This window comes from Catharus ustulatus, chromosome 12 (genome assembly GCF_009819885.2).
Source record: "Catharus ustulatus isolate bCatUst1 chromosome 12, bCatUst1.pri.v2, whole genome shotgun sequence".
NCBI lineage: Eukaryota > Metazoa > Chordata > Aves > Passeriformes > Turdidae > Catharus > Catharus ustulatus.
In genome coordinates, this window is record NC_046232.1 from 18485202 (window position 1) to 18508480 (window position 23279).

General features: G+C 45.9%; 1 protein-coding gene across 4 annotated transcripts in view; it reads left to right on the plus strand.

The window, feature by feature from the left end:
- Positions 1–23279, plus strand: part of LRRK1 (leucine rich repeat kinase 1) — a 72241-nt gene that overhangs the window by 30501 nt on the left and 18461 nt on the right. For all 4 annotated transcript variants that reach the window (XM_033070686.1, XM_033070687.1, XM_033070688.2 and 1 more), the window contains 13 exons: positions 2945–3057; positions 4170–4246; positions 7580–7709; positions 8244–8356; positions 9174–9388; positions 11318–11482; positions 13390–13562; positions 15508–15628; positions 15872–16031; positions 16644–16920; positions 19827–19998; positions 21383–21546; positions 22644–22783. In XM_033070686.1, coding sequence (XP_032926577.1) covers positions 2945–3057; positions 4170–4246; positions 7580–7709; positions 8244–8356; positions 9174–9388; positions 11318–11482; positions 13390–13562; positions 15508–15628; positions 15872–16031; positions 16644–16920; positions 19827–19998; positions 21383–21546; positions 22644–22783 — 2020 coding nt within the window. The remainder of the gene's footprint in view (positions 1–2944; positions 3058–4169; positions 4247–7579; positions 7710–8243; positions 8357–9173; positions 9389–11317; positions 11483–13389; positions 13563–15507; positions 15629–15871; positions 16032–16643; positions 16921–19826; positions 19999–21382; positions 21547–22643; positions 22784–23279) is intronic.

Here is a 23279-nt window from a genome sequence, read left to right on the forward strand (position 1 = left end):
GAGGAATCTGTGCAGAATTTCTATGCTTTTCCCTGCTGGCCTCTGTGGGAAGGATGCAGAAGTGATTGTTCATATCCATGTCCAGTCCTGATCTCAGGATCTGCTGCAAAGGTGCCTTTTACTCCTGCTGGAACATGAGGGCTGAATTCCCTCAGCTCTTTCCAGTGATCCCTGCATGTTTGGCTTGGCTCTCTGGTGGCTGTTTGTTTCCAGTTGGCATTTCTCCTCCTGAAACAGAATGAATCCTATGGACTATTGTCTCCAAAACTTGGTTTTTCTGAGTGTATTGAGAACCATCCTAGGGGGTGGGAGCCACCATGGCAGATATTAAACACTAGATGGTGCTTCCAGGGCACAATTCCTGGGTGCTGCTGCTCAGAGAGCTGCAAAGGCACCAGGGCAGGGGAGACCTCAGCGCAATCTCTGCTGATATTTTCAAAGTTAGTGTGCCTTGGCTGCCCTAAATAGTGTCAGTTCTTATCTGTATCTCTTCAGAATTGTATTAATAAATATCAAGAATTTTCAGTGCCCTTAGGACCAGAGTGTGGTGAGCAAAGAGAAGGTGAAAACCTGAAGGAGCTCTGGCTTGAGCTACTCCTTGATTGTAGAGTTTATGTGGGTGAACAGGGCTGTGCTCATGCCCAAACCTTCTCCAGAAGCAGATGTGGGAATTGGGAGAAATGGAAAGCAAAGTATTCCTACAGATAATGTATTATTTTTATGTAGGAACAGCAGGGAACTGTCTTCTCCCTGGGAAAAGGAGACAGCAGAGGAGACCTGGCTTGAAAGCACCTGTCATGGGACAGTCATTTGTCACTGTAGCTGCAGTGTAGTTTATCATGGTTTGCAGAGAAATCTCAAAACTGGGACCAGCTCAGTCTCTAATATCAAGTGTACTCCAGAAATGTGGTGTTTAGAGAAACAGAAACCTCCTCAGCTTTCCTGGCTGCTGCCTTAAAGGAACCAACCAAACCATCTCTTAGTTCTCTCCACTAGTTTGCTTCTTCTGAAGACACCTGGCCTCTCTGGGTGGAATAATTCAGGTGGGACTCTGGTCAGCTTTTCCACATCATGACCTGGCCAAGGCACCTAAATCTGGATGCTGCAGTCCCCTCACTCAGGTTTCATCTCACACCCTTTTGCATGCTCTGGCAGCAGATTTGAAGGAGGTTTGTCTGCCACTGCCATTGTGTCCGTTCTGGAGGCCCCCATTCTCACACTGAAAGCAGTAAAAATGGAGAAATTAGAGAGAAGAGGCAGTTTAAAAGGACTGGAGATCTCCAGAGTTTCAGTCCTGAAGAACCACAGCCAGCTGAGTCACTGATTTTCCCCCCATGCACAGAACCACTGGAGGAAGCTCCCCAGGCTCTCAGCTCCCTGCAGAGTGGCCATGGTCAGTGTTGGGGGAACAGTGACTGAAAAAGAACACCCCAGTTAGACCCCACAGAATGCAGTTTGTGCTAATTCTGGGACGTGCAGCCTCCCTCTCCTCCTGCCCCCTGCCCTGGGGTGTTTTGGGGAGAAGTCTGAGGCATTGTCCTTGCACAGCCCCATGCTGACACTTGGAGAGCCTTGACTCCCAGAGCAGGAGCCAAGGGCAGGCTGGGCCCTCCTGTCAGGGAACACCAATGATGGTAAAAGCACTGACTGTCAGGATTCAGTTTTACAGTTTTACAGTTTTCCCTTTCCTTCAGTGCCTCACTCTGCAGTTGTGTATTCCGAACTTCACCTTCTCTAAACCAGCAGAGCCCAATTCTGCCCCTCTCCATCACTAGAGGGAGCATTTTGCACGATAATTCCCATTCCAGCCTCTGCTGGTTGTCCATCGCTTATGTCACATGGACACCTCATATTTTTCCAATCTAAAAAAGGGGAGGAAGGCCAACAAACTGGCTTTGTGAGACATTGTTAATCCTGCTCGATGAAAAGGGGCATAAACCTTTTATATTAACTTGGAGCACATAAAACATTTAACACACTTGATGCTGAAGTCTCTGCTGGTAAAACATGATTTCCATGGGGTATAATTCATTAATATTGCTGTACTTCTGGCAGGAGATAATTCAGCTGACATTCTGCTTTATCTCAGTTTTTCATGGGGGGGAACTTGCTGGATAAACCTGGTTGGAAACTCTACAGACAACACTGGTTTTCAGTGGAAAATTGGATTTTCTGCCAAATGAAAATGATGGTTTGAGCCTCAGCATTATTAAGGGCAGATGGAAGAGCATAAACTTTACAAATCTGAATGGGAACTGCATTTTTTTTTCTTTTATATTTCAGTTAAAACAGAGATCTTGTGTTTAACTTGGTATTTCCAGCTGAGCCCTGTCTGTGTGGTGTTAACTGTATGGTGTCAATCAGCTTCACTTGTTTTTAAAATTCCTGTGTCTGCTGGGAGGGGAGGGAAAAAGGAGATGTGTAACTTGTATAAATCTTGGGAAGTGAATATAAATCCTGTTCATTTTAATAGAGATGTCATAAAAAATCAATCAAAACTTTTCCGTGTGTTGAAGGGGTTCATGTTTTGCACCTTGATTTTGTGCATGTGCCACAGGTGTGAGCCCACTCTGACACCAGCTTGTACAGACACATTTATTACACATGTAATTAATCCATAAGTGGCATCCTGTGTTGGTAAATCAGGCTGTTCTTTTCCATTTGGAAAGGTTTCCTCACTAAAAAGTAAGATGTCCTCTGGCATGGGCTGTTTCCAAGTGCATCTGTCAGCAAGTGGAGCAATAATCTCCCCGGAGTGAGTGGTGCTGCTCCGTGCAGAACTTGCTGGGGACAGGGAGGAAATGTTTGCATGCTGGGCAGCACGGACAGGATGTTCTGATGAATAAGATGTACTTTCTTCGTGTTTCTGTTATTTAATAGCCATGCTTAAAAAGCTCTTTCTGTGTGTTTGGTGCTCTCTAACTCCAAGCTATTCCTCTCCTAGGCTTTGGTGTCCCTGAAGCTGCTGGGAAATCAGTTAGTTACGTTGCCTTCACAGGATAAGTGGAATTGCAAACAACTAAAGTCCCTGGATCTTTCAAAAAACCAGCTTGGGAAGTAAGTGTTTCTTTCAAGTTTTGGCTAAGGAAACAAAAGCTGAAGAAATAACAGCAAACCCAATCCCTCGAGCAACACAAAGGATGTCAGGAGAGAATTAATCACCTGCATGGAGGGCATTGATACCCACATACCATGTCCCCAAGTATATTGTGTGTCTGTGACAGTGATGAATTATCCTCTGCTGATTCCTTGGGCATTTAGCACACTGTATCATTTATTAAGTGGATAGATTATTGATAATGGCAGTTTAATTTCTGAGCATGTAGGAATTTTCTTCAGCCCAGTGTGTGGTTCATCACTACAAGTACAAGTTTGTGGGGAGCATATCTTAACCATAAACCATCTGGCTGAACTGTAGTTATTAGTTAGTGTGGGAGTATTGTTTTGGAAAAAATGAAAAGTCTTTGTTTTTTAAATGGAAGTATAACCAGCTGCAAGTTCATAGAGAAGATTTCCAACCTAAAGGATTCTGTGATTCTAAGACTGATGTTAATAAGCTTGTCCAATAAAAGAGTGATGTTCTTCTGTTTAGAAATTCCAATAGGGATGTTTAACACAGAGAGTTAAAGGTCCTTTATCATCTCCAAAATTGCACTGAATTGTGTCATGCTGGTATCTTCTCATCTGGGTGCCTGTCCAACACAGTTTTTGGAGTCCTTAGGAGTTTCTGTGTCAGTTGCAAAAGACAAATTACCACTTTTTGAATGTCCCAGTGCATTTCCAGAGTCATACTGGTGGGTCATCTCATCTGGGACTCCCTGGGAAGGGTGGGCAGTGGCGGCAGATCGGTTCTCCAGCACTTCTGGTGAAACTCCTTCAATTTGCTGTTTGACAGCCACTTAACCCTGACACCCATAGAGCTGGGGGTCAAGTGCTCCCGCCCTGGGAGCTGGGAGCAATGCCTTGAGGAGCTCTGTTGATTTGCCAAGAGAAAACCGCGGGGCTGGATAAGTGTTGGTGGAGTCTGATTGCACAGTGGGTTTCAATCCCATCTCTCCAGAGCAGGTGGGATCCTGTGAGAGCTGTGAGCGGGGTCAGGCTCTTCCCATGTAGCTCAGCACCTTTCCAAGATCTTTTCCCCACGAGTCCCTGTTTTGTTTGGCCCACAGGAGTGATGAGGGGTTTAAAACGAAGAGGATTCCCTTTTTCACCACGAAGAACAGGGTGCGTGGTGGCCCCGAGGCAGGTAAGGCACACAGCGAGTGCTGGCAATGCCAGGTGACCTGGGAGGCAGCAGCAATCTGCAGTTTGGCTGGAGGGAAAGCAGAAATTCCTCTGCAATTTAAAGTGGAACTGCATTTCATTAGGATAAAACGTTTCTAAAGAAATGATGCAGCTGGTTGGTACCACCAATATAGAACGATGGTGTGAAACCTGTTTGTTTTGCTCTTTCATGGAGGTTATGCCTTTTAGCCAGAGTTCTAAGTGGCATGTTGAAGAGAAATTAACCCATAATTATCCCTGTGGCTCTTAGGATTGTTTCTGTTGCTGACTTTGTAAGTGGCACATTTTCCCCTGGCTGTGATTTGTACCCTCAGTGTGGGGCAGAGCTGATGAAATGCACGTGAAATCCCAGAGAGAACAAAGGGGTGTCTGAAAATACTGCACTGCTTCCTGCTCTCCGTGGGATTCATCTGCATCTCTTTTGTTTGTTGTTTTATTTTAAAGCACTTGGGGAGTTTTCTCATTCTGGCTGCCTGCAGAATGCCTGGCTCTAAGCATTCCTTGCCAGTCACAGAGTGGGATAGAGCCGGCGTCGTCCTGACGCACATCCGAGCAGCCCTCGCTGCTCGTGGGAGGAAGAGGCCCCCCTGCAGCAAATCCTTCCCTCAATTCCCCTGAAAACTCTGAAATGGGTAAATGTACCATGTACAGCCATAGCTGCAGGTTAGGGCTGGAGTTCTTCACCTCCAGGTGGCTCCTTGGAGAGGCAGAGGCTGTACCTGACCTCCGGGCAAGGCTGATCCTGCCTCGTTTTCCTGTCCATGGAAGGGGAGGCTGCTGTGCTGAGTAAGGTGTGTGTGCCCCCCGAGGGGAAAAGAGATTGGTCTGTGCTGCTTCACAAGCAGGAAATGGAAATAGAAATGCTGTGACATTGTTGGAATATGGAACAGCTGGAAAAGGAGCCTGAACCTTGTGAATCTGTGGAGTCTGAGATATGCTCAGAGCTTCGCTGTGAAGTGCTGCAGCAGCATTCCCCAAAGGGGAGAGAAGGGCAGGAGCAGCAGGCAAAGGCAGCTAAAACCAGCTCCCTAAGGGAATTGCTGTCCTGATGGAAATCTCTACATGCTGCAAACCCAGCACAAGCCCCTGCAGAAAGCAGGAGATGGGCTCTACATCAGTAACATCTGTACTGCTGTGGCACTTTACACCCTGGTGCAACCTGGAGCAACATCTGTATTGCTGTGGCACTTTGCACCCTGCTGCAACCTGGAGCAACATCTGTACTGCTGTGGCACTTTGCACCCTGCTGCAACCTGGAGCCTCAGGTGGCCTCAGGCAGCAGAGGGCACAGAGTGGCTCACCTGGCTGGTGCCAGGGGTGAGCAGCCACAGAGACAGCAAAGCCAGCTCATCCTTTTCTCTCTGTTCCTCTGCCAAGTATAGCTTGGTGAGATGAGAGGATGTGGCCAGGAATTTAAACATCAAGAGAAAACAGAAGCTGGAGTACATCAGCTACTCACAGAAGTCTCCTGGTGAGGAGGGGGTGGACAGGTTTTCATATGATTTACCAACAAAGCTGTTTACTTAAGTCTAGATTATTTAAAGAGAATAATTTATGGATTCTCACTGTACTTGATTGATAAATCTCAGAATAGCTTCTTGCACATGCATATGTGGTGTTGGTAGCATTTATTCATCCAAAAATACATTTTCAAGATGGCATTTGTTTTAATTTTTCTGCAGTTCTTTAAAAGAAAATTTGAGCTGAAGCCAGAGAAATCATAAATAACTCATGAATAAATAATTACAATTCATAAACACCTCGAGCTTGCTTCCAATATAGTACACTCCTTTCCACCTGGGACTCTGGTGAATTCAGAGGATTGCTGCTATTTTAGGAGTTTGCTCCTACGTGTCCAAGGGGAGCTAAATCTGTGTGTGCCTGGGTACCTACTGAAGAGCAACAATGCAAAGTTTAAGTCCAGCGATGAGCCAGAAAGGAAGTGAATTGCATCAATGAATAAGCCTGCTGTTCTACTAAAGTAATCCCAAAGGTGATTTTTTAATTTGAAAACTCAAAGGCAGACTGTGACACTGCCCACACCAGACAGGTCTGTCACGTATATGAAACACCCCTGCAGACAGTGGGACTCTATCTTGCTCCTTTTCAGATCACAGCTCAGGCTGGAAGTGCTGTTAATATTAGAACTGAGGAGTTTCCTTCTGAGAAAACCTCTTCCATTTTTTTCCTCTTTTTGACAAAGTCTAATTACAGTTCCTCACGTCTTCTCTGTAAAGGAAGAAGATCTTGGTGGAAGTGGAACTGTCCCATCCCTCAGAAAGAGAGAGTCTTACATCTCAGGGAGTTGCTTTGACTGACCATGGAGGCAGTAGATGGTGCTGGTTGTACTTTCCTAATCAGACTCCAAACCTGCCTGGTTTTCCTCCATTTCAGGATGTTCTTTGGTGGATAAATGTGACACCCTCAATGCAGCAACACAATCCATGGCAGCTTTCTGTGCTGCTATCCCAGGAGCCATTTCTGGAGTGAAATGGTGCTCTTTGGAACTTGTAGAGCTTCCCTTTGTTTGAACCTCTCCAGCAGCTGCAGCTCAGCCATGCAGTTGGTGCTCTTAGTGCTTGGGTTGCTCCCAAAACACACAAGATGCTCCTCGGGCATGGAGGAAGTTCCCTGAGTCCATCTGTTTAAAACAGAACAGAGGAGCAAACACCCAGCATGTTTTAGGACAGCATAGGTCAGTCTGTCAGCTGCAGTTTGGGTTTTCTTCTCTGTTGTTACTGATTTTGACCCACCATAAATTACTGTAGGATGCCACGTGGGGGCCTGAACATAAATCCTGGCTGGCTTCTGGCTTTTTTCAGGTAATATGGAAAAAAACACATTGAGAACCAGCTGTGCCTGGGTGTGCCCTTTCAGTGCCATATTAAGAACCAGTTGTGCCTGTGGGGTGCTCTCCCAGTGCCAGCTATTAGGCTGCAGTGGGGGCAATTCACAGGATATAACCATGTATTCTGCAGCACATGAGGTGCCACTCATCCCCTGAGCTCTTCTGGCACACTTGGAGTTCCTCCCTCAGCACCCTCTAAGTCCTGGACACGTCACCTTCCAGCACTGTGACTTTAGGGCATTGAGATGTGAGCATTGGTGTTTGATTGCCACTGAAGGCTGTTTGCTTTTCTGCTCTTGCTTGCTGGTGGCCCCTGCCAGTGGACATGACCTCATGTCCTGCCTGCAAAGTTCAGGTGAAGCTCTTGGTTCAGAGCCTTGATGCCTGTTTTGTTGTTGGTTTTTTTTTTTTTTTTTAAGGTGCAATTTGTTTCCTGTCTCATTCCAGGTCCTTTTCTGGAGTTTCCAGCATTTCTGAGCGATTCTCTGGAGGTTCTTTATCTGAATGACAATCAGCTGGACTCTGTCCCACAATCCGTTTCCCTCCTGAAAGGTTTAACAGAACTTTATTTAGGAAAGTAAGTCCATGTCCTGGAAAAGCTTTGCAGTGTTATTTCCATGTTGTTTTAGTGACCAGTCTTCTGTGGAGCCCCACCCCAGATGTCCAGTGCTTTTGAAGTCAGAAAGCTGGAAATAGTCAGCCCCTTGTTAGAACTGTGCCCATGGTTTGCTTTAGATAAGGGGGAGGCTGCTCTTTTGAGTTAGGGAGGATGATCTAATGCTTTGAACACAGGCCTGGGAATCTAATGTGCCTCTAGTTCATTCTGGCTTTTTGCTGTCAGTTTTTGTAGTGTTACATTCAATAACTCATCATTTTTGCCTTTATTTCCTCCACTATCCAGCAAAGATGATTACATTTGTCTGCCTCAGAGGATAAATGGAGGTTATAGATCACTTTTAGGATGGAAATTGCTATTAAAGTGCTGAGTAGTCTTATTAAAATGTTAATGGAAGATTTCTGCAAGGATAGAATAGCGTAATCTGAGAGTCCATGAGAGCAGCTACTTGCACACAAAGCCTGGTTGTTGGTAGATTTATTTGTTTTTGTACAGTAACCCTGGTATCCGAGAGCTTCCTCCAGAACTTGGACAGCTGGCTAATCTCTGGCAGCTGGATATCGAGGAACTAAATATCAGTAACGTTCCTGCAGAGATCAGAAAAGAGGGTAAGGCTGATGCTGTGTATTCTTTATTAAATGGACTGAACATGCAATAAAATCTTTTCCTTTTAATGGTCAAGAGCAAGAGCAGACAGTGAATGCCTGAGCCCTCGCTGGGGTTAACTGGAATTGCACAGGGAAACCTCCTACTTGTATTTACAAATTTGATAACCAGTGCTAAGCTCTGGCTGTAATGATCAATTTAAGACAGATCACAGTTTAAAATGATGACTTATAAATGCAGAATTTCATTTGCAATATGCATAAATTCTGTGGCTTGCTTCCTGAATGTGGATATTTTAGGATATTTAGATGGCCTCTCTAAAGACTGAAGTGTTTAGGATCGGCAGTCACAGTCCCATTGAAGTGACTTTATTGTGAGCTGCTGGGTTTTTGGATCTATTACAATTCTGTCTTTTTTTTTTTTTGGTGCATTTTAATCAGAAAATCCTGTGAGAACAAAGTTATCAGGAATTATTCCTACTCCAGCAGTATAATGCTGAAGCTTCAATCTAACTTTAACTGGAAACATAAAAGTAGAGGGAAAACCTGAGTATTTTAAATACTAAATTAGTATTTTATGTTTCCTTTCAGCTTCTGAAGCGTAGGAGCCCCAGCATTTGTTTCTCCTTACAGTGCTCCATTGTGGAGCCTCCGAGCAGTGACCTCTTCCTGGGGTCTCTGTCTCAGGTTTGTCCGCTGGAGGTTTCTTTGTTTATTCTCAGGGGAAGCAGGAGTTCAGCTGGTGTGCCTGCAGCCCTGGGGTGTGTGCTGTCCCTGGGGGGTTGGTGCTGCAGTGCCCAGCCTGCTCTGTCCCGCACAGGTCCCAAGACGGTGCTGGCGTATTTGCGAGCGCAGCTGCGGCGCGCCGAGAAGTGCAAGCTGATGAAGATGATCGTCATCGGGCCTCCCCGGCAGGGCAAGTCCACGCTGGTGGAGATCCTGCAGACAGGGAAGGTGCCCCAGGTGATGCACAGCGATGCCACCATCCGCACCACAAAGTGGGAGCTGCCCAAGCCCGTGGGACACAAGGCGAAGGTGAAACGCGGGCGGAGATCTGCAGGCGCGGTGGGATGGGGGAGCCCTGCAGGGTCTGTTTGGGCTGGAATTGTCCTTTTGCAAAGAGCAGCTTCCATTTCCTCGCTTTAGACCCACTGCAATTCTGTTTCATTTCCACTTGGTCCTAGGGGCAGTTCTGTTTTCCTGACTAACTGTGTTCTAAAGAGAGCTGTGTGTTGGCTGGGCTGAAATTCTGGCTCTCCCACCTCAAATTTTGAGAGACTCTTTTAAATCAGCTTCTCTGCAGCAGATTCTCCTTTCATCTGGGACATCAGTACCTAAAGCTGGACTTTCTTGATATCAGAACTGTCCTAGGTGGGGAATGTGGGTAGGAGGTGTGACCCAGGGGTGTCTAAGGCATATCTTGAGTACCCAGATCTCAGGTGGCTCATTCATGGAGTGTGGCATAGTGAACTCATTTGGAGGGTGCTGATTTAATCCAAGCATTTGTAGAGTAGCCCAGGGATTAGAGCATACAGAATTGGTCCTGAGGTCTTCTCAGAGCTGAGGGGGTGCAGACACATCCCTCTCCCTTCCCAGATGAGAGCCATGACCACCAGACTGTTTTGGAAAGGGGGAAGGAGCCTGCTGAGTTCAGCTGTTCCACAGCAAAGAGTGCCAGGCCAGAGACAGAAAGAAAAGAGCAGCACAGGCTGACTCCTTGAATCGTAGACTTTGATAGGAAAAGGGATTTGTGCATTTTGTGTTGAAGAGCAATTGAATAAAATAAAAGTGTAGACAGCACCAGAGACCTGGAGTGGGATCAAGACACTGAACGAGCTTTTATCCCTATCTCTGAGTCTGTCTGTCCACACACACACTCACAGCTGAAGGTCTTTTGGATGAACAAAGCAGTCCTTGTGCTGGTTAGGGCTTGGTTTCAACAATATGGAAGTTCTTCCAGCTGTTTTTGGGAGATTTCACACGGATTGCACAGAATCAGAGCCCTGCTGAGATACTGAGCTCCTGGCTGAACTCTCATAGGGTAACTTCCACGTGGGATCAGTCAGTACCTGGCCCCAGTCCCCTGAACAGAGCCCATTGGGTGTTATGTGATGCTCTGAGGATGGTGGCTGGAGGAAGGTTTGGTTTTGTGTTCAGTCTCAGGGGTTTTTTGACTCCCCAGGGCCAAAGTGATTTAGAGACAGAGTCCTCAGCTATGCAGGTACTTCCTGCTGCAACTGGGAACCTGAATGCCATTGAAACAGAGAGCCAGGCTCCCTCTTAGGGCTGTCGTGGGGCTGCGCAGAGGAATGGGTGCAGGGATACTGGGAAGAGAGCCAGAGCTGGAGAGGCCTCCATTTAAGCATTCCCCCAGAAATCAGTGAGTCTGATTCACAGCAACTGTGATTCTGGCCCATCTCTGGTGTGCCACAGACGTCAGAAGCCTGGGAGCAACGTGTAGGAGGTGTTTATGGAAGGCTTGAGAAGCTTCCATCTCCTGAGCATCTCCCTTCTGCTTGGCTCAGCTCAGTGTGAGCTCAGTGGAAGTGATTTCAGCAGGGGTTTCCTGCTCCCCACAGCAGTGGCAGATAAGCAGCTTCAGTGGTCCTGTCGAGCGTGGCACAGGCAAGGATGGAACAGTTTCTGTTACAAATGCAGTGAAATGCAGGGCTCAGAATGAGACCCTTGTTTGTACTGGAGAATCCACAGCGCTAACTGGAGTTTTACCAGCATCAAGGGCACCTCTATCGTTTTAGCAGCAAGTAATTAGTCTTGATTTCCTGTGGGGAAGTGGTAGCCATGCTTAACAATTGCTTGTTGATTTATCTTTCCTGGAGGCACAATTAGGACATTGAACCCCTTCTTGTGTCATACATTATGCAGGCGTAGGTTTATACTTCAGCTATTATCTCCCAGTGATTTACTGCCACGGTTTGATTTGAACACTTCTCTTTGTCTAAGTAGGTTGATTCAGTGGAGTTCAATGTCTGGGATATCGGAGGCCCAGCGAGCATGTCTACAGTCAATCAGTGTTTCTTCACAGACAAAGCATTGTACATAGTGGTCTGGAACTTGGCACTGGGGGAAGAAGCTGTGGCAAACTTACAGTTCTGGTTGCTGAACATTGAGGTAAGAAGTCACTGGTGGGCTCTGGGATATCTATTTATCAAGTAGCAGCTCAGCACGCAGATATGTGATATTGCACATTCTTTTTGCTCTGCTTTTAAAAGCTCCCCAAGCTATGAATTTTGCACAGCATTTGGAATTCATTTTCCATTACGCTGTAGGCGTATCGCTATATTTAATGGTTTAAATTTATCATTTGCTTTGTTCTCCCTCACACACAGCAGAGAACGAAACAAAAGCTGATTTATAAACCCTTGCTAAGTAAGGCTGAACATACTTATTTTGGAATTAGTGTTTGACCACACTGTGCTCCAAGGGGGGTTTGAAGCATTTTCTTTCTTGTGTGGGTTAGACACACATTAGTCTTGACGTTATATTTTTAACACTTTAGATTCAGGTAAGCTGGAGGGTATTTCCAAGACAACTCCCATTTAGACTCAGAGCTGCAGTGAATTCACTGCTGTGGATTGATTATTGTAGCACCATGTTCATAATTGTTTGTAACTCTTTATTATTTGATAATTGTTTTAACATTAAGTGCACAAAAATGTGTGCCTCTCAAAAAATCTTGTAATTATTGAAATATTAATGGTCAGCAGCAATCAAAAACCCAAACTAGGTAACAATGCTGAAAGAAAGCTATTATATTTAAAAAAATGTATGATGTGTCCTTAATACATCCCAGCAAGCACATAGTAACATCAAGAAAAATGCAGAGGAATATGATCATGATGGTTAAAAGAAGGGAAGAATGAAGAGGGCTGTATGTAGACATGATGGGGAAGGGAGAAAACCACAATAGAGTCTTTGTTCATGATCCTTTACAATAGAATTGGGAGAGAACAAGTGAAATTGTAGCTTTGAAGCAAACAGTGGGAAGTATCTTAAACACAGTGGATGGAAATTACTGGAAATACAGTGTGCTGGGGGTACCAGAAATTGGAAAGACAAACTGGTGAATGGAAACTCCATCAAGTGCTGTTAATTCTGAGATACTCCTTGGTGCTGAGGAAGTCAGTGAGCTGCAGGCTGCTGGCTACTGGGAGAACACACTGGGAGCATCTCTCCACCCTGCCCTGTTCCTGTGATCTCCACAAGCCTCCAGGCAGCAGCATCCTGGGCCAGGGGGCTCTTTGCTGTGGCTTGGTGCAGCCACCACTCCTGGGCTTGTTTGGTGTCACTCAGGCTGGGAGATTTCAGTGGGCATCAGAGAAGGGAAATGGGTTGCTTGCAAAGAAAGAAATCTTTCTGCCTCTGAATATTCTTCTGTGGTCAAAATCATTTGGATGGACAAATAATCCCTGCTTAAGCCTGTGCAATCCCATTGCATTTGGCAGCATTTTCCCAGAGATCTGGATACATTCCAGGGTTGTAATACAGTCATGGAAAGGTTGGGAGGAACCACGAGATCACCTAATCCATTCTTTTGCTTTGATTCAAGATTAAGTAGGTTGAGAGTTTTCTAGAAGTTTATCTCATCTCTCCGTGTACCTCCAGTGAAAAAATTTGTGTGACTTCCCCAGATATCCATTCCAGACTGTAACTAGCCTTTTTCAGGATGTCAGATCTGGCTGCAGGTTAAGTTAACTTTGTTTGGGCAGACGTGGTTCCCTTCATTTCACTAACTCCCAGTAACTCCCTTTATGTTAAACCCTAATGTAAAAACCCAAAGTGACGGTTTCCTGCTCTGCAGTAGCAGCAGATGATGATTAAGCCATGCTCTGCAGAACTTCTGTAATACCCAGATCACTTGTAGCTGTTGTCAAGCTGCCACAACAGGTTGCCTTCATTTTATTAATATATATATTACAGTTTATTAATATGTGTGACTCCCTCCTCTGAAATACACTTTTCACCTGTCCTCACTGATGTAACCTGGATGAGATCACTGTCAGTGTTTTCTCTTGCAGGCCAAGGCTCCAAACTCAGTGGTGTTGGTGGTGGGAACACACCTTGATTTGATTGAAACCAAATTCCGTGTGGAGAGGATAGCAACCCTGAGGGCTTATGTCCTGGCTTTGTGTCGCTCTCCCTCTGGATCCAGAGCCACTGGCTTCCCAGATATCACCTTCAAGCACCTGCAGTAAGTACTTGTGCCTTTGTGAAGTTCAGTCACTCACTCTTTATTTTATGACACTTTTAACAATTTTGAGATACTTGATCTCCTTGGCAACGGAACCGATTTAGAGACTCGTCAGCATTGCATTTCATCTATTTTTGACTGAGATAATGTATTATAATGAGAGAGAAGGTCAGTGTTGCTCAGGGGGCTGATGATGAGTCTGAGAGCTGGAAGCTCCAAAGTCATGACCTTGACCAGCCTGTTTACTGCTCCCCCTTCACTCAGGTTTCTCACAGTTTAATGGTGACACATTAGTCACAAAGAGAGAAGGTGCAGATTGACTAATTAATGCTGGGAGAGCGTGACTGTCACAGGGTGGGTGCCAGGGGCTTTGCTGAGGGGAGGCTGTGGGTAGTACCTGATGGGAAAAGGGCTCACATGGCACTGTTGGCTGGGCAAGGAGGGGTCAGTCCCCTGAACCCCTGGCAGTCCAAACCTGTCCCATCCATCTCCAGGTGTCAAACAGAGGGCTGGGGCTGCCTGGGAGATGGGTGTCACTCAGGCCAGGCAGTCTGGCACTGCTCCAAGAGAATGCCCTTGGGAAGAGGAGGCTCCTCTGGCTGGGAATGAAGCATGTCTGTGAGCCAGGGGCTGAAACTGGATGCAGCAGGCTGGCACCAAACAATGTGAAAATGCCTCTGCCTGGGGCAAGAGCAGGTGGCAGCTGGCAAGTGAGGAAGGGCACTGTGATGTCCCCAGCACTTCCCATCTGCTGCCTGGCAAAGGCATCAGCCAACCTCCCACACACTGCTCTGCAGGCACTGCTCTGCAGGCACTGCTCTGTCAGACATCCCAGCCTGTGTCAGGATCCCAGACAACTCTTCCCCATTAGAAGGAGCACCAGGCACCCACTGTGAGGCTCAAAGTCTCACCATGAGAAGGATAAAACCTTGTGTTTGTGTCACCTTAAGCCTCTTTCCCCATCACAACACAGCCTCCATCATTCTTACTTTCACCCTGAGAGACATCCTGAACATTTCTCTTCACCTTCCTCTCCCCTTGCATTTTTTCCCAGCCTGATTTCATACCTCCTCCTTCCTGTGCCTCCCCACACCCCATCATCCACCTGGAATATGCATGGTATTAAGCTCTGGGGCTGGAGGAGTGTGAGGAGTGTGAAATCTTTGTGGGTGACCCTGGGTGCTTCCATCAGTGGTCAGGGTCATCCAGCATCCCAGTGAGCTGCACATTTCCCTGTGCTGAGGTTTAAAATAAATCATATTTCATTAGAGAAGGATTTTCTGTCTGCCATGGGAACATGTGTAGGATCAGTTAGAAAGACCTTTTGTTGGGGAAAGTGGAATAGAACTGTTCTTATCCAGCCCACAAAAAGATTAAAAGTAGTAGGAGTTGAAGAGAGCAGGTTTTCAGCTGTTAAAGAGATAATGAAGGCCAGCTTTTAGGATCTAAGCATCAATTCCCAGATGGCAGGATCCAGCTGATCAAGGACCGGAATGAGGGTGGGAAAAGGTGTCTGGTAGTCATCATCCTGCCTCTTTGATCTGGGGCAGGGAGGACTGGACTTGTCTCCAGAGGCTGCTGGGGCACAGTGTTTTCCTCCTTCCCACAGCCCCTTCCAGGATGTGTGTGGCTCTGGAGGGACACAGGGGGATGACTTTGGTCAGGCTGCCAGGGATGTCCCCAGACATCCCAGTGCACAGGGGACAGCAGTGCAGTGAGTGGAGCAGGCAGAGCAGAGGTTGGACTAATACAGATGTGGCCTAGTACATCTTTTCCAGGTGACTCCATGTTTTCTCCAAAGTCTTCTAAAAATACTCACTGACAGCCTTCCTCCCATTCAGCTGACACAGGAAATTTAAAGTCAGTGATAAGAGAAAGTGAGCCTGAAGGGAAGCCAGTGTGCTGATAAGGTTTGATAACCTTCCCCTCTGCATGACTTTTGCAGTGAGCTCTCGTGTAAGACTCTGGAAGGCCTCGAGGGACTGCGGCAGCTGATTTTTCATGTCACTTGCAACATGAAGGATGTCGGCAGCTCAATCTGCTCCCAGAAACTTGCAGGGAGATTGGTGAGAACTGGGCTGTCTTGGTGATCCTTACCAAAGCAGGGCTTTTTTGGGGGGTTTGGGAGGTGAACTTCAGGAGTGAGTGATGGAGTAAGGAGTTGATGCAGGAGCCATGTGAATATTTAAGATGGCAGTCTGGCTTTGGGAAAAGACAGCAATAAAAGATCCCTGTGAAAGGAGGGTGGCAGCCAGTTCATCCCTTGCTGGCTGATACTGATCCTACTGGTTTTCTCATGTGGCTTGCAGATACCAAGGAGTTACCTCAGCCTTCAAGAAGCTGTCCTTGCAGAGCAGCATAGAAGAAGTCAGAATGATGATGTGCAGTATTTAACAGACAGACAGATAGAGCTGATGATCGAGCAAACACCTGGAAATGACATCAAAGACTATGAAGACTTACAAACTGGTAGGTCAGAGTAGACCAGTAATGTATTGGAAATTAATATGTATGTCCAATTGAAGTATTCCATAAATAGTAAATACAAATTACATCAGTGTAGAGGTCACTTTGGAAACTGGTAAGATATAAAATCAGTAGTGGAACTTTGGGGACAGGACTGGGAAGTTTCTAAGGTGGTCTGAGGTTACTGATTTCATTCTTTTTTTTTTTTTTTTTTTTTTTAAAACAAGCTGTCTCATTTCTAGTCTGTGTAGAGCGAGGGTTGCCATAGTTTCAAGTCTGGCTTCTCTGTAGGGCCCCAATCTTGTGATCTTTACGGAGGCCTTGCTCTGCAGGAGGCAGGGAGAGCCCTTCCCTGTGAGGATGGCAGGAGGAGGGTGAAGGGGAGGTGTCATGGGGACAGAAATGCTGGCTGTGAAGAAGTGAGATGTGGGTTTTACAAGTGGAGTGTCAGATAGCAGCACTCCTCAGATAGATGTTACTCTCTTGGCTTGGCTGCATGCTGGCTGTATCTGGAATGCATAAAACTGCACAAACTGCCTCGTAGTCTTACTCTCCTGCACTGTGGTTTCTTAATGCTGGCCTATTGCTAATCCCCAATTCTTTACTTTTTTGCAGCCATTAATTTTCTCATAGAAACAGGGACACTACTGCACTTCCCAGACACAAGCCATGGCCTGAGGAACCTCTACTTCCTTGACCCTGTCTGGCTCTCAGAGTGCCTGCAGAGGATTTTCAACATCAAGAGCTCCAGGTCTGTAGCTAAGAATGGAGTCATCAGAGCAGAGGACCTCAGGATGCTGCTGGTTGGGACGGGTTTCACGGAGCAGACCGAAGAGCAGTACTTCCAGTTCTTGGCCAAGTTTGAGATCGCCCTGCCTGTGGCCAATAACAGGTATGTTGATAATTAGAGAGGTTTGGTCAGGCTGGAGAAAAATGGCCTTTTAGTCAGTGGGTGTTAATAGGCTTTGCCACTCTTTTGTGGTTGTCTTGATGGGGTTCTTGTGCTGAGAAAATGTCTGAGAGCATTCAGCAGTGTCATGGAAGGCACCCATCCATTTGGGCTGCATTTCCTGAACTGAGCATCCTCTGGGCCAAACCAGCCCTCGTGAAAGCTTTCCCAGAGCAGTCTTTGTCCACTGGCTGCATTGAGGCTGGTGAGAGGCTCAGCCACCAGCCCGGAGGGGCAGTGACACCGCCGGGGATGTGGCCACGAGCAGGTGGAAGCTGTAAGGGCTCAGCCGGCGCAGCTGCAGCCGGGAGAGGATGTGAGGCCACGGCTGCCAGGCCTGAAATATAGATGGGCTGGAGTCATCTGTTTCCAGATCCTCACTTCAGTGTGGCAGAAAACTTTGGGTAATCAATAACTGTGTCAGCCCTGAAAGTAGCAGCATTTTATTCCTGGTGAAATTGGGAAAGCGTAGCTGCAGCAGCGACGTGATTTACTTGATTTTTAACCTCAATAGGTGTTGATCAATAGTTTTCCTAGAAATGGTCTAAGAAACCTCATTCTCTTTAAATGTTAATGAGTCCTCCTCCCCTCTGCCCCCCAGTCCCTTTTCCTCTGGGCAGAGTTCCCTGCGATTTTTCTCTCTCCCATCTGCTTGGCGACAGCCTGTTGTTGGGCTAGCGGTGAGACCAGAGCTGTATTGCACTTTTGATGTGGAATTTGCATTTCACTTCCTTGCCCTTGCAGGACAGCGCGGCTGCATCGCCCCGAGCCCCTCGGCAGCTCTGAATGCCAGCACAAGTGCAGCATTCTCTGTGCTGTCATTATGCCTGTCACTTATCCAGTCCCGGATGCCAACAAATTTTCTCAGGCTTAACGCAGATAAAGCAGCAATGTTTCTGCTCAGTCCAAAATGCCTTTTGGACTCCTTGTCACTATCTGCCATTTTTCACCAGGGCAATTACATTGTCTGTGCCTCGGGAACAAGGAAACTGCTTTTTCATGGCCTGCCCAATGTTTTTCTGAGCGATCCAAGCCACATTAGCAGAATATTCTTCCCACTGACGGGCTGTACTATAGCAGGTTGGATTAATTTAATGTACTAGCCAGACACAGAGCAGTTATTTGTTACTGTGCTGCTGCAATTATTGTCTAGATTGCCAGATAGGGTTTCTGAGCAGTCAGTAGAGAAAGCAGCTGCCAGTTTCTGTTCTGAAAGGGTGGATGGGGGCATGTTTCACATATTTTCAAAATTTGCATTGGCTGTTGTTCAAGAGCGTCGAATCACCATCTGTGTTATAATCCACTAGATAGTTGTGGCCCAGAAGGGCCTCACTGGCCCTTCTTACACTCTTAGACCTTTTCTTAGATGTGCTGGGGGAAATTTATTGGCTGTCTGATGATGCATCCACTATTTTACAGAGCAAGAAGTTTTAATTTGTTGCACTCCACTTTTCTGCCTAAGGTGCATGTAACTTAGCTGTGTTCTGCTTCTTAAAATACAGTTAAAAGCGTGACCATTCTTAGTGCAATTTATATTGAAACTTTTGCCAGTTTTACATTCCAAAGTTGTTTCATGGAGCAGATAATTTGGTCATGTAATATGTCATCACGTATGACATGTGGAGAGAGCTGTTGTCTAATGATCACTGTTTTTGCTGAGCTGATAGTTCAGATTTTACAGAATGCTGCAGCTGCTAGAGAGAAAACATGAGAGGCTTTAAAAGCAGTGGATTCTGACCCAGCATTAGTTCTGGTTGTGTCTAGTCCCTGCCAGTGTTATTTTGGTCAGGTCTCTTGGCCATGTGCCTTGTTGCTGTCATTGTGCCCGTCAGCGATGAGCCCCAGATGCCAACACATTTTCTCAGGCTCAACACTGATAAAACAGCAGCGTGTCTGCTTACAAGCAAGTAACATTTTAGATTGTACAGGCGTCCTGGGATGTGTTTGGTACAGAAGAGTGTCACTGACAAGAGATTTACTGGCAAGTATGGAAAGCCATAAGCTCATGGTTTTCAAAACAGTTGCAGTGTTCCAGCACATTTAACTTCCCAAATATGAAAGATCAGGAGATATGGATATTCTGGGCTTACTGGGAGATCTGAAAATAATTGGAAAATGTTGTGGTCCCCTACACCAGCATAGCTCTGTTACTGCTGACTGGTCAGGCACAGATAACATCAAGTCTCCTTCACACTTGGGCAAGGTACCTAATCTGATTGCAGGGGAATCTGAGCTAGGCAGGTGATTTCTCTGCTGGCAACAGCCTGGCAAAGTGAGCTCTTGCTTTAGGGCTTTGGCAGGGATGTGGCAGGGATCCATCAGCTGCAGGATGGAGCAGCAGGAATTCCTGTCATGCTGACCCATGAGGTGCTCTCATTCTGGGGCTGGATTGAGGCAGAGCAGCCCTGAAGCCTGGGCTTACAGAACCTGAGCTGCTGGAGGTTATTTTTGCACTGATCCCCTGTTCCACAGCTGTAGTTCCCTGCTTACTACCAGGGCAGAGTAGTACAAAAAAAATTAAGTCCTGACATCACAGCTGTTCTAATGACTCTTATATTTTAATGCATTTAATTTGTGAGTACACAAATGCTCATTACATCAATTTTAGCCCTTTCCAATAGCCCTGGCTGAATTATGTAATGTCTGTTTTGCCTCTGCTTGCTTCCATAGTGTAAATTAATTTCTCCATGTATTGCTGCAGCGCTTTAGTCTAAAAGCTTTTTTATATGCAGTAGGCTGTGCCATTAAAAATCTCTTTGGAGACTGAATCGCCCTATTATCTGGTAACAATGTACTCACTGTTAAAAGCTGTAGCTAAAATCTGAGCTGTTGAACTTGATGTGTTTCAGCTACCTCCTCCCTCATCTGCTTCCTACCAAGCCGGCGTTAGATATCCACGGGCTCTGCCACCAGACTGCAAACACGGTCCAGAGGGTCTTCAAGATGAGTTTTGTCCCAGTTGGCTTTTGGCAAAGGTTCATAGCCAGGATGCTAATTAGCCTGGCAGAGATGGACCTCCAGGTAGGTTGTTGTGTCTGCCTGCAAACAAAAGCAGACAGCTGAAGTGGTGCAGTGTGAGTGGGGTGTCTCTTCACATCCCGCTCGCTTCTGTCACAGACTTCAGTAACACTTTTTGAGTAAACAGGGAGAGAGGAGGCTCTGCTCTGTAAATCTGATTCTGTTTTTACAGTAGGTGTCACTGAGAACAACAAATTGGCACTGGGGGAGAAAACCTGAGTTCTCCACAACCTCCTTATAACATGATCCCCTGGAAGGTCTCAGTTCCTCCAGCATCTTCCAGTTACAAGTAATTGGAGTTCTGCCTGCTTCTCTTGTCCATGACCATTCCACCAGGCCAGACTCCCCCACGGCTTTGCCAGAGAAGATCTGGAATAGCCCCAGCAAAGGCAGATACCTGAATCTCTATGAGTTTAAATGGGAAGAAAATTACAGGACTGTTGCCATAATGAGGCACCCTGTTAGTGAGAGTGCTATGAGTGACATTAAAGTAGTGTTTGCAAGGCTCTGAGAGCCAAGTGAATTTTGATGTTGTTGCAGATGTGTTTGCAGCAGTTTCTATCTGAAACTGTAGTAAATACCTGCAAAATATTTATAGTACTGCTCTGGTATCTTCTTAGCAGCTCTCCATTAAACTGTGGTCTGTCAGTGATGTACAGAACATGGAAAACATTATACCTTCTGTTGGAAGTCCTCAGTGTTCCAAGCTTCCCAAACCATGTAATAACTTTACCTCTTTTTACTGGCTGTCTTGGCAACCCCTTGCTTACATCCTCCTGGGCACTGCATAATCGTAGAGCACCTTTCCTAGGGGTTTCATCCAGTGCTCATGAAGGGAGTGGAAAGGATGCCAGGCGTCAGACCTGTCTGCAGGCAAATAAATGTTGGAACAATGAGTACAGCGGAGTCCTGCAGATTAACTTCTTGGTTTTAAAACAGAAATACATTTTGCTCTAAGTGCTGGTTTGAAGTGTCTTGGAGAAGAGCCATCTTCCTCCCACTAAAACAGGTGGAAAAGTTAACTCTCTGCATTGAGGGCAGGCTTCATCATTCACTAGAACATTTAGTGCTGTAGGTTTATAAGACTTTGGTGAATGCAGAATAAATACAGCAAATGTCACAGTTATAGAATTAGCTTTGTGCACTGATATGAAATTGTTCTTTTTTGAGTGGCATGAAAAAGATTTCCACTGTGGAAAAATCAATTTTACCACGTGTATTTCCATTCCATCACAAAATTTTATACGAGCACAAGTCACTTTTACTGGAAAAGGTACAACAGCACCTGTGAAAGCCAAAAAAAGAAATTACTTTCTTGCTCGATTAAAACATCCTTATGAGAAACTTCAGCACTTAAACGATTTTCATGCTTTTCTGCTTGTTTCAGCTCTTTGAAAACAAGAAGAACACCAAGACAAGAAACAAAAAGGTGACCATCTACAGCTTCACAGGCACCCAAAGGAACCGCTGCAGCACATTCCGAGTCAAAAGGACTCACACTGTTTACTGGCAGGAAGGTCTGTTCGTTACCTTTGATGGAGGCTATCTTAGGTAATTTGTGTTCATAATGCAGCATGTGTGACAGGGGACTAATAGAGTGTATGAAACACATCAGCTGAATGGAGATGAATGGGCCTGACCCAGGCTATGTGCTCACTCATCAGGAGAAGAGGAGCTTCTTCTAATGGACATAACTCATCTGGTAACAGCTGCTGACAAAAATGATGAATAACTGATTATTTGGCAGGTCTGAATGTATCAACCTTATCTGTTATTGCAGCCGCAAATTGAAAGAGGCTTGAGAGCAGAAAGTGAAATGCAGAGGGGGCTCTGCATTTTCACATGCAGAGATTTTCTTACCTCAGTGAGTTTTCCATTGAATCCTAAAACTTCACCACTGCATAATCCAGGTCAGTGGAGGTGCTTCTGTGAAGCAGAGACTGTGGACAAGTGCCACAACCTGGCCAAGGCAGAATGTCTGCTTGGCTGCAAGCCTGGGGAAAGCCTCCTGTCCATGTTGTTTCACAAATGCAGACATTTAAGGCTTTTGCTCCTTCAGTCCCTGGCAAGACAGGGAGGAACCAGTGGTGCTGTTGCATGGTTGGAGGCCAGAAGGAAACAGTGACCTTCCCAAGTTTCCAAGCTCAATCCACAGGCTGGAATTCTGAATTCTGGACCGTGGTAGTGGTCATGCTGTGTATTTCAGGGAGTTATACTTTCATGGGAATTGTGCAAAAATGATGTTCATAAACTTTTCCTAATGGTTTCTGGAAATATCATTATTATTTGGCTGGAATTTTATTACTGATTTTACAACTCCCAGCCTTCCATCATTCTGTGTAGGGCATTTCTGTCAAAACTCTTCAGCATACTCAGCTTGCTCAGGCCACAGTTTTTCCTGGGCCTGACCTTCTATAGCACTTACCCTTTGTGAGGAACTGGCATTTCTGTGCAAGAATTCTCTTCTGAAAGTCATTTTCAGAACAGACTCAGTTGAAAATCACCCTCGGAGCTAGCTTGCTTTGTGTTTCGATGACTCATGAACTGTGTGTTATTATGTAACTCAGGTTTCCTGCCAGAAAGAAAGTTTGTTGACACTGATGCTTCAGAAAAGCTTCACAGGTTTGTCTTTTGGCTTTCTCACACAGCGTCGAGTCTTCTGATGTGAACTGGAAAAAGAAAAAAAGTGGTGGAATTAAAATAATTTCCCAGTCAGAAGTGAGAGACTTTTCAGCCATGGCATTCATCACAGATCATGTCAACTCTTTGATAGACCAGTGGTTCCCTGGTAAGAGAACAATTGTAATTTTCTGTGCAGTGTTATGTCTTTTCAACAGAGGGTTCTTTGACAGAGCTCTCCAGGTGCACAATATTGTGTGTCAATTGAAGACCCCTCAGGCTCTGACAGTCTCAAGCCTATAACATTTGATAAAAGCTAATAAACCTGCAGACAGATCAAGATTAGTTGCCAACACCCTTTGGTCTAGACATTGTGTCTTTCAGTCTGTCTGTCACAGCAGCACAGGTGAAACATTGCAGTTCAGACAGGACCTGTAGGAGTTCAAGTGGCTGATCCACAGCTCATAGCAGGGGCAGGATTTGGTCCAAACTGCTTGGTGCTGTCCCTTGAACTCATTTTGGCACCAGCTGGGCTGAGGATTAGCCCATCATTTCTATGGATTTTGTTTTCTATGAGTTACAAAATTCTGATGTGAGAGACATGAGTGAATATGGTACCAAGGACTCCATGCCAAGGTAACTTCCTTGACTCCTGCAGCTGCTTT